At 36.6% G+C, this 13618-nt stretch overlaps 1 protein-coding gene across 3 annotated transcripts in view; it reads right to left on the reverse strand.

The window, feature by feature from the left end:
• Positions 1 to 11628: 11628 nt before the first annotated feature.
• LOC109420802 (ubiquitin carboxyl-terminal hydrolase 47) overlaps positions 11629 to 13618 on the reverse strand; it is a 74298-nt gene continuing 72308 nt past the window's right edge. For all 3 annotated transcript variants that reach the window (XM_062852320.1, XM_062852322.1, XM_062852321.1), the window contains exon 15: positions 11629 to 13126. In XM_062852320.1, the coding sequence (XP_062708304.1) occupies positions 12976 to 13126 (151 nt within the window). In that variant the 3' untranslated portion in view covers positions 11629 to 12975. The remainder of the gene's footprint in view (positions 13127 to 13618) is intronic.

The following is a 13618-nucleotide window of genomic DNA, read 5'->3' on the forward strand; positions in this document are numbered from 1 at the left end:
ATATGTCAGGTTTTCTTAGGAATCTCAAAAAAACTGGTCAAAAATGTTCATTTCAAGTAGTTTTTCGTCAATAACCCTGAAACGAAAAGAGATATCGCAATACTGAGCACATTTTTGGCCGTATAGGGTCCTAAAATCACCGATCTTAGTAAAATAGTGTATTTTTTCGTCGAAAAAAAAAATTCATGATTTTTTTTGCCCCATACAATTTTTGAGAACTTTAGGCCCCGTTGGGGGACCACTTAGCCTTGAGATATGGACTTCAAATTTTGACGTGACGGTTTTTAAGCTACACACAGAAAAAGCATGGTAAAATCAAAAATATTTCAGGTAAACTCAAATAAATTGGCAATTTGTTCTGGCAACAAAAATAAAACCGTTTGGAGCAAATCAAACGTCACATTTGAAGCAAATTCAATCCATTTTTTAAACAAACATGCATCTTCTGACAGGTTATGTTAGAAGCAAATGTAAAAAAAAATGTTTTTTTTGTGGCAGCTCGGCCCTACGGAAATATTTGTTTTCTAATTAAATTTACAAAATCATTTCTTTCTCTAGAAAAACCCACTTCCCGCGTGGCACTTTCAATGCCAACATCATGTAGATAACATATGCTCCCGAAATCAATGGGATTGAGTTAGTTATAAAAATTAATATTTTAGTTTTAAATATTTTATCAGTTTACCGAATAAACCGAATACCGAATAAACATATTTTTATTTCAAACGAACGAAATTTGTCTCCGTGATAAAAGGATCGTTTTGCAATATTGAACTTTTATCATTCCAACTTTTGCGAAGATAGGGACGGCCTAATGTACATTTGATCACTCATCTATGTCAGACTGTAAGAAACTTTAGAGAGCACCTTGGAATTCGTAGTTATTTCCGTACGAAAGTGCGAATGGTGCAGTTTAAAAATTTATAAGGCCGATGCAAATATTCATTTTGTTTTATGTCGCCAACACCCAAACCCCCCCCCCCCCCCCCCCCTAAAAAATCCCACAATTAACAATTAGGGGCGAAAAAAAATGGCAACCCATGTGATTCCTTTTTAATAAAAAAAATTTTTCAATATTTTTTTTATTTGTTTGTTTATTCATGTTTGCCCCCCCCCCTCAAACTCGATGACATTCTAATCATTCTGTAGTTCAAATTTAAAAAAAAATATTGGTAATGTGTAAAACATGTTAAACCTATTTTGAATATTTGAAATTATAGATTGTTATCAGAGAAACGAATACTCGTATTGATTTCATTTTTTTAACAATAACAAAATTGCAAATTGATAGCAACTTAATCATTTTATGGCTTTATCGGTCTTTTTCTACTCAGAATAGGGGAGTAGAGATCAAAGTGGATAATGAAATTATAGATATGATAGTATTCGCTAGGTTGCGATCAAGTGTGAAAATTTATAGAAGGTGAAACTAGGCAATTCACACTTCCGTTCATAGGGGTATGCCTATATCGCGGCGTGTTCTTCCAATTAGCTTTTTTCGATCTTATTGGATAGAACACTTTTCTTCCGCAACAGCTACCGATCCATAGAACTTGCGATGAAAACAGAACAATACATAGGCAGTCGGGTGCCTGAAACTTTTCTGCCAGGCTTGGTATGGTGGTATGAACTACCAACCAAGCCGATCTGTTTAAAAGCATACACTCCCGTTCAAAAGTTTGGGGTCACCCCCTCAAAAACATGTCATTTTTTTAGGCCCATATCTCCGCCAATTTGCGTCTGATTTCAAAACCCTAGGTTTCATTCAAAAGATAATAAGTCAAAGAAACTTTGAACATGATTTAAAAGAAACTTTTTCAAAAAAATTTGTACGTAAACTTAAACCAAAGTTGCCAAATTTTCTAAAAAATGAATATAAACTTACGGCAGTGTCGCTGGAAGTTGGGTCGACCAAATTTTAAGATGAGAGCGGTAATATGACCCATTTTCTATTAGCTTTCATTTGCTTTTTACAGAACTTAGCTAAAAAATCTAGAAAAAAAGATATTAAGTAAATTAATCCTTGATGTCATCGACCAAAAGTTTGGGGTCACCCCTCAATATGATGTATCGGCCAAAAGTTTGGGGTCACTTTCGTAAAACATGGAAAAGTGATTTAATGATATCTTCGTCATCTATAGTTCAATTTTAATTATTTTTGGCTCATTTCAAAGATAATTAACTAAATTTACGTTTGATGTCTTCAACTTAACGTATTTAACGTTTTTTGTATATAAAAATGTTATGTAAAGTTAGCACATTTTACCACGCTTCAAAAAATGAGGCAACTTTACGTTAAGTTTTAGTATGTAAATTTCAACAAATATGTGTGGTTCAATGTCTTTGCAGTAAGTATCATTCATTTTGTTTCAAATAAGCCAAGAAGAATTAAAATTGAATGAAAGATGACAAAGATATCAACAAATCACTTTTCCATGTTTTACGATAGTGACCCCAAACTTTTGGCCGATACATCATTTTGAGGGGTGACCCCAAACTTTTGGTCGATGACATCAAGGATTAATTTACTTAATAACTTTTTTTCTAGATTTTTTAGCTAAGTTCTGTAAAAAGCAGTTGAAAGCTAATAGAAAATGGGTCATATTACCGCTCTCATCTTAAAATTTGGTCGACCCAAATTCCAGCGACACTGCCGTAAGTTTATATTCATTTTTTTAGAAAATTTGGCAACTTTGGGTTAAGTTTACAAACAAAATTTTTTGAAAAAGTTTCTTTTAAATCATGTTCAAAGTTTCTTTGACTTATTATACTTAGACTTATATTATAAAAGCTTGACTCTAATGGTGAACAAATGGAATCAAGAAGATTGAACAACTTTACGGTCAACTCTAGCGGTCTTCAACATTTCTGGTTCGACTACCGACCAACTGATTCCCCGTTTGAGCCACCGATCGTCGACAGCAAAACCTATTTAGAGATGAACTTTTCTCTTTTCTGTAGGCTGCTATCACATGCCAATAACGATGGAAATCACAATTAGCATATGAGCAGTGTGCGAAGGGTGTTTTAATCGAGGTTTTAATTTTCTTATGTTGATTAAATATCTTTTAAAATGCATTAAGTATTTATCAGTAATTTTTAGGAATGTGATAGGGTGATAGTTTACTGTATTCTATTACATATGGCATAGTCGTTTTACCCTCTACTACAATGATTGAGACAGAAGAACAGTTTCCTTTAAGTTGATGAAATATCTGTTGTTATCACTGCAGCAGAAACGGTCAAAGGCGCCAGCGCGTATGGAACTCATCTAGCGGTCTTCAACACTTCTGGTTCGACTCCCGATCCGACGACAAAAAAATAATGGTTAAAACATTCATGTGTGGGGGCATCAGTACCGTCGATAACGAAACGGTGCTATAAATAGATTTTTGTTTTGGTTTTTCGTGTTGCACGTATCAAGCATGTGAAATGCAAATGTGCAGCACATGCATTTATATTACTTTAGCAATGGCTGTCAGCGTGCTGCAATATGTGGCACTAATTTGATTTTAGTGGGGCCCTTTTCGACTTTAATATTGCTTCAATGAGATGTATAAAGTAATGCAGCATTATGTTAATAATTTTAATTATCAATATATAGCAAAATTGATGCACTTATATACGGCTTCGTGGTTACTTGGGTAACCACCAGAGATGTATGTGCTATCACAATTGATGTATCTGTTGGAAACCTCAACAGGAAATACGTCTATTGTTCGGTGTATTTACCGCATGATGAACCATCCCCTACGGATGCTTTCAAGCAAGTCAGTGTATACTGCACTTCAAAAGGCTTTCCGCTAATTGTTGGCAGTGATGCTAATGCTCACCATATCATCTGCTCAGACCATATCTGCAGCTCAGACATTAACTTGAGAGGCTCCAGTTTGATGGAGTACTTAAGTAGTACAGATCTTGCATTACTTAACATAGCCAACCGCCCAACCTTCATGCTATCTGGTAGAGAGGAAGTGTTAGATATAACGCTTTGCTCTAGCAGAATTAGTCATGAGCTGACCAATTGGCATGTGTCAGATGAAGAATCTTTATCTGACCATCGCTACATCTTGTTTAAGCATGTGAATGTGAATGTGAAGTTTGAGTGAAGTCAGTCAGTTAAACAAAATCCTTGCGAAATCTAATGATTCACTTCGTTTGCCAAATGGCGATCTGACTTCCTCTGATGAGGAAGTTCTGGAATGCTTATTCAGCACACACTTCCCTGGATGTGTGGATATTACATCTTCGGATGAACCTGATGTCTTTTCTTGTAGTTATGATTCTTTAGCTCGGAGTATTGTAACTATAGAATCGATTGAGTGGGCTCTTAATAGCTTTGCTCCTTTCAAATCTCCTGGGGCAGATGGGATTTATCCTATCTTGCTTCAGAAGGGATTTGATTATTTCAAACATGTTCATCGAAAATTGTTGAACATCTGCGAGTCTTCGATCAGGCATAACGATACCAAATTTGACAGCTAGCGTTCGTCTATGAGTCAACTGTGGACCAGGAGCAAAACAAACGCGATGTCACAGTCTGCTACCAATACTAAGCGCATAAAGCCCGATGAATCATCTAGCTCACCATCATCGGACATATCCAACAATGAGTTAGCTCGGATGATAACAAACCAAAACAAATCGCTGCAGGATCGGATGGGCAGACTAGAGAATGATCTTCACAATCAACTCTCCAAGGGACTGGACGAAATCAAGGCTGAACTGTCGGACGTCAACGCCAGACTGCATAAAGTCGAATCGGAACTGGAGAATAATTCCGAATCCATCGCCAGAACGCTCTTAACAGATGACCTGATAATCAGCGGGGTTCCATATACCGTGGGAGAAGATTTGCTACATTATTTTCGCTGCTGCTGCTTATCTATGGGGTACAGCGAAAACATCATCCCCATGGTAGACATTCGGCGTTTAACTAGGACACCTTTATCTGCCGGCAGTAGTTGCCTCATTCTTGTCCAATTTGCCATTTCAAATCAGCGGAATGATTTCTTCTCGAAATATCTCGCAGTGCGCTCGCTGAACTTGACCCAAATCGGATTCCAGGTGAACAAACGGGTGTACGTTAACGAAAATTTAACTCCTTCGGCAAGGACCATCAAATCAAAAGCGGTCGAACTTAAGCGGCAGGGGAAATTGGCGCACGTTTACTCGCGTCAAGGTTTGATCTACGTCAGGGAGCCGAATAGTGAGGAAAACATCGTCATCAAAACTGTAAAGGAGCTACAGCGATTTGGCCATCAACGTTAACCCTATCCTTTCTCACTTTCTCTGTCCTTCCTCTCCGCTCCTACAGATGTCCATGTTTCCCTTCCTAAAAGTATTTGGGCTGTGGGTGTTGGGCTGCTGCTACGTTGCTTTGCTGTTGTAAATGCCGGGATTTCATTCATAAAGTAGTGACTCATTGTCACCTACTGCTGATTATTGTTGCATGCGTCGTTAGGATTAATTAATTACAGATTTCAATTGTCATTAAATTTTAGTTTTGTGTTATCCACCGTTGTTGCTTTTAAACTGTTTTCTTGAATTGTCCTCTATTTATTTTTATATTTATTAATTTTAAAGTGTTTTCTTTGTCATGGCAAATAGTACGGTTGTAAATGTTGGTAATGGTTGGAGTACACAAGGAATAGTAATGAAGTCTGCTTTTGTTCGTAATAAGCTTTCAGTTTGTTGTATGAACAGCCAAAGTATTTGTGCAAGAAAAATGTCAAAGCTTGATGAACTCCCCAACTAACAATCGCTCATTTAACAGGCACCATTATGACGAATTAATTCAGCATAATGTTGAATAACATTTGAATTATTTTCACGTTCAACCTATGTTCGGGTTTTGTTCACACAAATTTGGAGAAGTTATAAAGCATCATGTTGTGCACCAACTAAATTTTTTGTTGTTCAAAGCGTTTCACAAATGTACAAGAAAGTTGTTATTCAGCTTTGGCAAAAATGACTGAAAATAAATAAAATGCAAAAATGTTGAACTCTCACGAGAGTAATTATTTGCTCTCATGTTGAGAACACCTATTATGAAATAAGAATTACATATAAAATTACCTAAATCCGGATTAGAACTCGGGACCTGTCGATTGCCAGCCACATGCCTTCCTATCTGCGCCATCCTAGAGATGGTGATATGCAGCACCCAAAGCAAAACATAATCTTCCCATGACTCAATAATGATCACTCCTGAACTTGTGTTCAGCAGTGGTGAATTAGCACAGCACGTGGTAATCAACTGAACAACGCCTTATGCTTCAACAGCTGTTCAGCACAAAACACGTGTTTTCCATTCTGATTTCGCTGCCAGTATTTTTATCGCACGGTGAGAAAACTTGTATCGAATGCGGCCAAAAAGTGTTGGTCCTTATTGAAGATATTGTTTCCAGACGAACTAATTGCGATATGAATATGTTTTTATTTTTATTATTAAATATCGATCTTTAAAAATGTATGACAATATGTATGTGGTGCGGTATGGTCTTGGACGTGGTGCATTCACAGCATCTGTTCAGGTAATCTACTCATGCTCAGTCGAAGATCCGTCAAGCATTTATTTATGCTTTTGTCATGGAATCTTGATATTGAGTTCAATAAATAGTGCATAAGGATGTTTAGGGATACTTGAAATTTGTCGATTTCTGAATGCTGTTTGATTATCAAGGTGACTGTGGGAACAATATTCAGCACTGAAATGTCAAATGCATCGATCCAAGCGTCTCGTACAATCGAACTGCTGCGGAAGATAACAAAATATAATAATCAAGGCACAAGATATCTTGTTACATACTAATAATAATGAATAAATGCCTCATTTTTACGTTGATTACGTCTCTTGGCACTCAATGTTAAACTACATAATTCTATTCTGTTTTATTTTATGTGATTCGTTTAAAATTTTGGTTCTTTCACTTTTCAGGACGCGCGCTGTTGTAAAAACTAGAACACTACCAAAAATCCTCGCTCGTCATATACAGCGTGAGCACGGTCCAGTTTCGGTTGCTTGATGGCGCGCGGCCTAAAGATTAATAACTTGGTTGTCAAAACAATTTTAGCCATGATTTATCCCATAATCCGAACAAAGTTCCGAGTCAAACTATGACGGGTTGAAGGCGTTTATTTGACAAGTGAAAAGCACATTGTTCAGGAGCATGTGCTCATCGGTACATCAGCTTAAGAAGATGCAGACAAATGTTTTGTTAAACTCTTTTGTTAAAGAATCATTGCTTGTCGAATTAATTTCTTGTTAAAGTTTTGAAAAGTGTTTTAATCTATCATTGTTGATACCGATGAGGAAAGTCGAACATTGACTATTTTCTCAATTGAAAAATCACTTAAACAGTTACGTGTTGAGCATAATTTTAGTTCAGCTATCATTACCATTATTAAGCAACAATTCAGCAAGCTTGCTTGTTTGTGACTTGCAATTGTTAGTTGGGTCAGAAAAATTGCAACTGTTTCTAAAGTTGATATAATATGTTTATCAGAATCTTGGTTGAATGATAAGATATCTGATGACATAATCTACATTGAAGGCTATACTGCTGTGAGAAATGATCGAGTAGGACGGCTTGGTGGTGGCTTAATTGTGTATATGAGTAATAATCTATCTTTTAGAACAATTGAAATGTCTTGCTATCAGTTTGGACAAGTTGAATATATTTTTCTTGAACTACGAGTGAATAACCATGAAATGCTTCTAGGGTTCTTTTATAATCCACCGGAGTTCGATTGCACTGATTTGCTAGCACAAAAGTTTTCAAGTTTTGAGTTACAGTATGAACACATTTTATTGATGGGTGATTTTAATACTAATTTGTTGAAAAATAACTGTAATAAGAGGAAACAATTTCAATCGTTCATGCAGGATTTTGGTTTTTCCTCTTTAGGTACTGTTCCTACGCACTTTCATAGAACCGGTGCTTCGCAAATAGATTTGATGTTGACAAATAGGCAAGATTTAGTGCTGCGTTTTAACCAAATTGACGTTCCTTTTATGTCCAACCATGATTTACTGTTTGCGTCCCTAGATGTTGATATGACACGAATTCAAAAGCCAGTTAGTTTCAGAGACTACAGGAATTTTGATTCTTCCACTGTAATTACCATGTTTAATCAAATCGATTGGGAAGCATTTTACTATATTAATAACCCTGATATCCTGTTGACTTTTTTCAACGATCATGTGAAAAACATCTTCAACATGACGGTACCGCTAAAACACAGTATGAAAACTAGTAAATACAACCCGTGGTTTAATAATCAAATTTCAAAGGCAATAGTTGATCGTGATCTAGCTTTTCGTCTATGGAAGTCGACAAAAAGTGAAAGTGACTATGCACACTTCAAAAGATTGCGTAATTCTGTTACTACTTTGATTACGAACGCTAAGAAACGATATTGGAATGCAAGAATATCGCGAATCGATTCTGTTAAAGATCTATGGAAGAATTTAAATTCATTGAATGTTACCAAAAGAAATGATATTTTTTTGGTTGATGCAACTCCAAATGACGTTAACTGTCATTTTTCCAGAAATTTTAGCACAAATGCACTATCTGCTCCAGAAGAAAACAATCATGCATGTACATCATCTTTCAGGTTTAACGAACTTGAAGATTGTCATATAGTTAACGCAATTCATGATGTTAAATCAAACGCTGTTGGTCTCGACGAAATTCCTCTGAAATTTATAAAAATGATACTCCCACTAGTTTTGAAGCCTTTAAAGCACATTTTTAATAGCATAATCATGAGCGGAATTTACCCGAAAGCATGGAAACATTCCAAGATAATTCCAATAAAGAAGAAATCGACAGTGAGCTCTTTGGAAAACCTGCGACCTATCAGTATTTTGAGCGCACTATCCAAGGTTTTTGAAAAATTGTTGAAAAATCAAATAACAGTTTACTTGGCAGAAAATCAGCTCTTATCTCAGTATCAATCGGGTTATCGGAAAGGACATAGCATCAAAACAGCAATGATAAAAGTCTGTGATGACATAGGAGTTGTTCTAGATAAAGGAGGATCTGTTGTTCTCTTATTGCTTGACTTTTCTAAAGCATTTGATACTATCTCTCACAATAAATTATGCAAAAAATTAGAACATTATTTTGGCTTTAGTTACGATGCAGTTCACCTAATTCGCTCATATCTGTCAGAAAGGACACTGTTTTCATAAATGGTAGTTTCTCTGAGTTTCTTCCAATAGTATCAGGAGTGCCACAAGGATCTGTACTAGGACCACTACTGTTTTCTATTTATATAAATGATTTGCCTTTAAGACTCAATGGATGCCAGATTCATTTATTTGCAGACGACGTACAAATATATGTGGATGTTTCTAATTTGTCTAATGAGAATGCTGCAACTTTAATAAATGATTGTTTATCTTTGATTTCATCATGGGCCACCGAAAACTCGTTGATGCTCAATGCACGTAAAACCCAAGCGTGTTATATTACTCGCCAGAATCAAAACCAAGACAGACCCGAGATAGTTTTGAATAACTTTCCGATTATGTATTCAAATACTGTAGTAAGTTTAGGAGTAACCCTAGAAAGTAATCTATCATGGGATAGTTTTATTTCAAAACAATGTGGAAAAATATATTCAGTTTTGCGTACTCTGCGTTATAATGCTGATTTCTTGCGACAAGACACTAAGTTGAATTTGTTTAAAAGTTTAATATATCCTCATTTTCTGTTTTGTGATTTTGTTACCACCCAGGCATCCACAATTGCTCTGAATAAACTGAAAAAAGCTCTCAACTGTTGTGTAAGATATGTATATAACTTGAATCGATATGCTAGAGTTTCTCACCTGCACAGATCATTGATTGGTTGTTCATTCAATAATTTTCCAGAAGCAAGATCCATACTCTTATTACATCCAATAATAAACAAAAAATGTCCCAACTATCTGTTTAGCAAACTTATTCGCTTGAGAAGTCAAAGGGGGGTTAAATTTTCAATGCCTCTTTGCCGTACTTCACACCATTCTAACTCTTTTCTAGTTAGAAGCATTTACAATTGGAACTCTTTGCCAACTGATCTACAATTCATGACTTCGTTTGTACAATTCAAGAGGGCATTTCTAGAGCAACTTAGATAAATAATTAGTCAGTTACAGAAATTGTCAACTTCATGCATTCGACGCACTTCATGTATCATAAAAAATCTAAAACACAAAAGACTTTTGTCTTAAGTTTATTGGGAAATAAATAAATGAAATGAAATGAAAAAAAAGAGTTTCAGACCTATCAGTTTGACCTCTTTTCTTCTGAAATGCTTAGAACGTATTGTGGATCATCACATCCGTGATGTTCATCTGGCCAACGTGCCTCTTCATGTGAACCAACCAATGCTTGGTTACGAACGGCTTTTTGTTTTGTTTTATCAGCAGCACTGCTGCTGCCGTTGGTGCATGCATGCGGGTGGAATCACCACCCCCAGAAACAGCAGCAGCCAAGGCAGCAGCTACAGTGCTGCTGATAAAACAAAACAAAAAGCCGTTCGTCGGATCACTAATCGGTAATAAATCAATAACTTTTTTCACAAGCATCCAATTGTTTTGCGGTTTTCGAAGGAAAGTTTCATAAATGAGTTTTCTACAAGAAGCATTGATCGATTTAAATTAAGGAGACAAGGGGCGACCTCTAGGATTTTTGTTTGAAAGTGTAATTTTTCCCATAGTAAATCCTATGTAAACTTTGAACCGATTGCGCTGAAATTTTGTACAGTTCATATGGGACCTAAATGGGATCTAAAAAGTCGACTGGAGCGAGGATTTATTTTTTCCATACAAGCGTGTCCCATACTACTGGCCACTGCCGACTCAGCTATCACACGGCGAATATTCAGCAAGCTGATTCATTTGCCTGTGATAGCTGTGAATCCGATTAGGGGCTGTCCATAAACCACGTGGTCATTTTTTTTGGGACTTTTCAACCCCCCCCCCCCCCCCCCCATGGTCATCAGTCCATACAAATTTTTTTATTTGTCCATACAAAATGGTCATTGGCCGAACCCCCCCCTAATGACCACGTGGTTTATGGACAGCCCCTTATGGAACTTCGTATCATTTGATATGTAACTGTCCAGTTTTCGCGCAACTGCGTTTCCGAGTATTCCGAAAACACTTATTAAGTGAAACTGACTTCAGAAACCTGAATCTTCAGGATATTCTGTTGCTCTTAACCCGCTGTGGTAAAGAGCTATAAGCTCTCTTTCGCTTTATGCGTTATTACAGTGCCCTTTTCAGGGCGCTGTTTGAAACCATTGTGGTACGCTTGTGCGTTAGTACCCTCTTCCAGGGTATTTTTCCTATTTCCCTACTTGTCCCTATCCCCATCCAAATCCTTTTTCCTCAGGTAGATGATGAAATAGGCTGTTATTTTGGCGATGGCACAAATGTCCCAAATGGAGGATAACGTGCCTCTGGAGCCGGCCTTCTGATACCTGATACTCAATCACTCAGATTTACAAAAGTGGTCACTGCATATGATGTGGACATCAAACTGGCTTTGTGCATTAGAAGACTTAAAGGACTTTCAATGGGAAATAAATGTGATACGCCAACGGAAAGGTGTACAAAACAGTGTCCATCTCAGAGCAGTAAGTAAATTTTATTCTCACATTTGCTTCACGTATTTTTGAAATTTATGTAGAAACGTCAATGACCAGTTGATACAACAGTAGGTACAAAGGATAAACTGAACGATAACTGTATAAAAAGACAAGGGATGATGGGTCGATGCGCGCTTCTTCAACAAAAAAGAGGTAATGGGAATTCATAGCAAATTCTATGCTAATTATGATGATAATTGATGATTATGCTATGATGCACAAGACTATGATATGAATTGATGAGGTACAGGAACAGTTTCATCAACGTAGGAAATACTATGGATATAAATAATTCACGATAGGCCTAAGCGCATTCACAGATAAATGAAGCTCCCACAAGCATATCTTTGTTATGGTCATAATCTAGATTATTATAACTTTGCACCTTTACACAATATCTGGACAGTCTCTTTCAAAAGTACTGGTCAAAAAAGTTAAATAAAAATATTTTACTAAAGGCAAAAACTGTCACAAAAAATCTCCAACTGATGTTTGATCAAAGATAATTTAGATAAACAAATAAAGACCACAGTATCAAACATAAAAAATAATTTCCAAATCGACTCTCAATCCCTCTTCTTAAACAAAGATAACAGTAGATAATTATTCAAGTACAAATCAATGTAAAAAAATTACTCATTACTATACGAGCTCATTTAACAGGAATTGGACAGTAGACTCTTTGGATCTATCCCAATTCCACACCGAAGTGAATTTATAATACAACAGCTCTTGAATAATCAATCGTAAATGCCCATAAATCTGCGCAGCTTTTGAATTCTTTGTTTGTCGCACATAGGGTGCAGTGAGCAAACCTAACAGAAAAATAAAAACAAAATCATTCGACAAAAAACACATCGAACGAAATGTGTCTCATAAATTTGCTTACTGTGTCCATTGTACAATGACCGGAATATGGTATTTATTTTACTATTTTTTTTATTAAACCAAGGTAGCATACACTCACCAATACATGTTATATCTTCAAGAAAGCACTTTATTCCGAATCATATTTAAGTTGCCGGTTTGACTCATCTAAGGGTTTGAAGAATGCGCAGAAAATGGCTCATTTACGTTGTTTTTGCTTTTTACATAAAATCTGCATGCCGTGCAATTCTAATAGCTCGCTTCTGTGTCTCATTGGTTTGCTTTTTTTTCGCTCTCTGTAAAAGCTAGTTTAATGTTGCTCCTGTGCGCTATCACCGGACGCGGGCGACACTTTTCCTCCCCCTTCCTACTGGCTCAGACTTCGACTTCTCCCTTTCGATCAGATGCAACACTTCCTTCGCTTTGTACCACTGCTGCACTCGGCCGTCGTCAGCTGCAATCAGTCGTCGGCCTTCTTTGGCGAGGCATCCACGTAGATCTTGAGCGCACGTTCCTTGCGCGGCGAGTACGTCGAGTTGTTGCGAATGTCTTTCTTGGTCAGCTCTTTGCGTTGTTCGGCCGTCAGCTCCGCTAGCGGTTCGGTTTTGTCTCTGCGATGTGGAAGAATAAAATAGGACAATTATTATGATGAAGCTGATTTTTTTGCTATTTTTCTAGCTGCACTCTGAATAGAGTTGAAACCTCTACACTAGACCCGAAGATATAAAAGAGTACGTAATCTTTCAGAAGCAGTTTGCCAGCCGTACGCGGAAAATGATATCCATTAAGACACTGTTGCAAACTGACTCAAAAAGTTACGGTAGAAGATTGGAAAGTTTTCAATTGGTCAGTCAGTCAGGATTTGCCTATGTAATTTAATTTTAATTTAATTTATTTGCACTATTTATTTATCAGAAATCATGGCTTTTACAATTTTGTTAGGCTTGGCAGAGATTTGTAACACTTTCAGCTGCGAATGAATCAGTAAGTCCCTATGGAGAAATTATGGTTGAACAGTAAATTTGAACAATGGAAGGGAAAAATTATTCAGCAAAAACCTTCGAATAACTTAACTAAGCTTAACCTAATCTATACTAAAATAT

The sequence above is a fragment of the Aedes albopictus genome, chromosome 2 (assembly GCF_035046485.1).
Source record: "Aedes albopictus strain Foshan chromosome 2, AalbF5, whole genome shotgun sequence".
NCBI classification, from domain to species: Eukaryota; Metazoa; Arthropoda; class Insecta; order Diptera; family Culicidae; genus Aedes; species Aedes albopictus.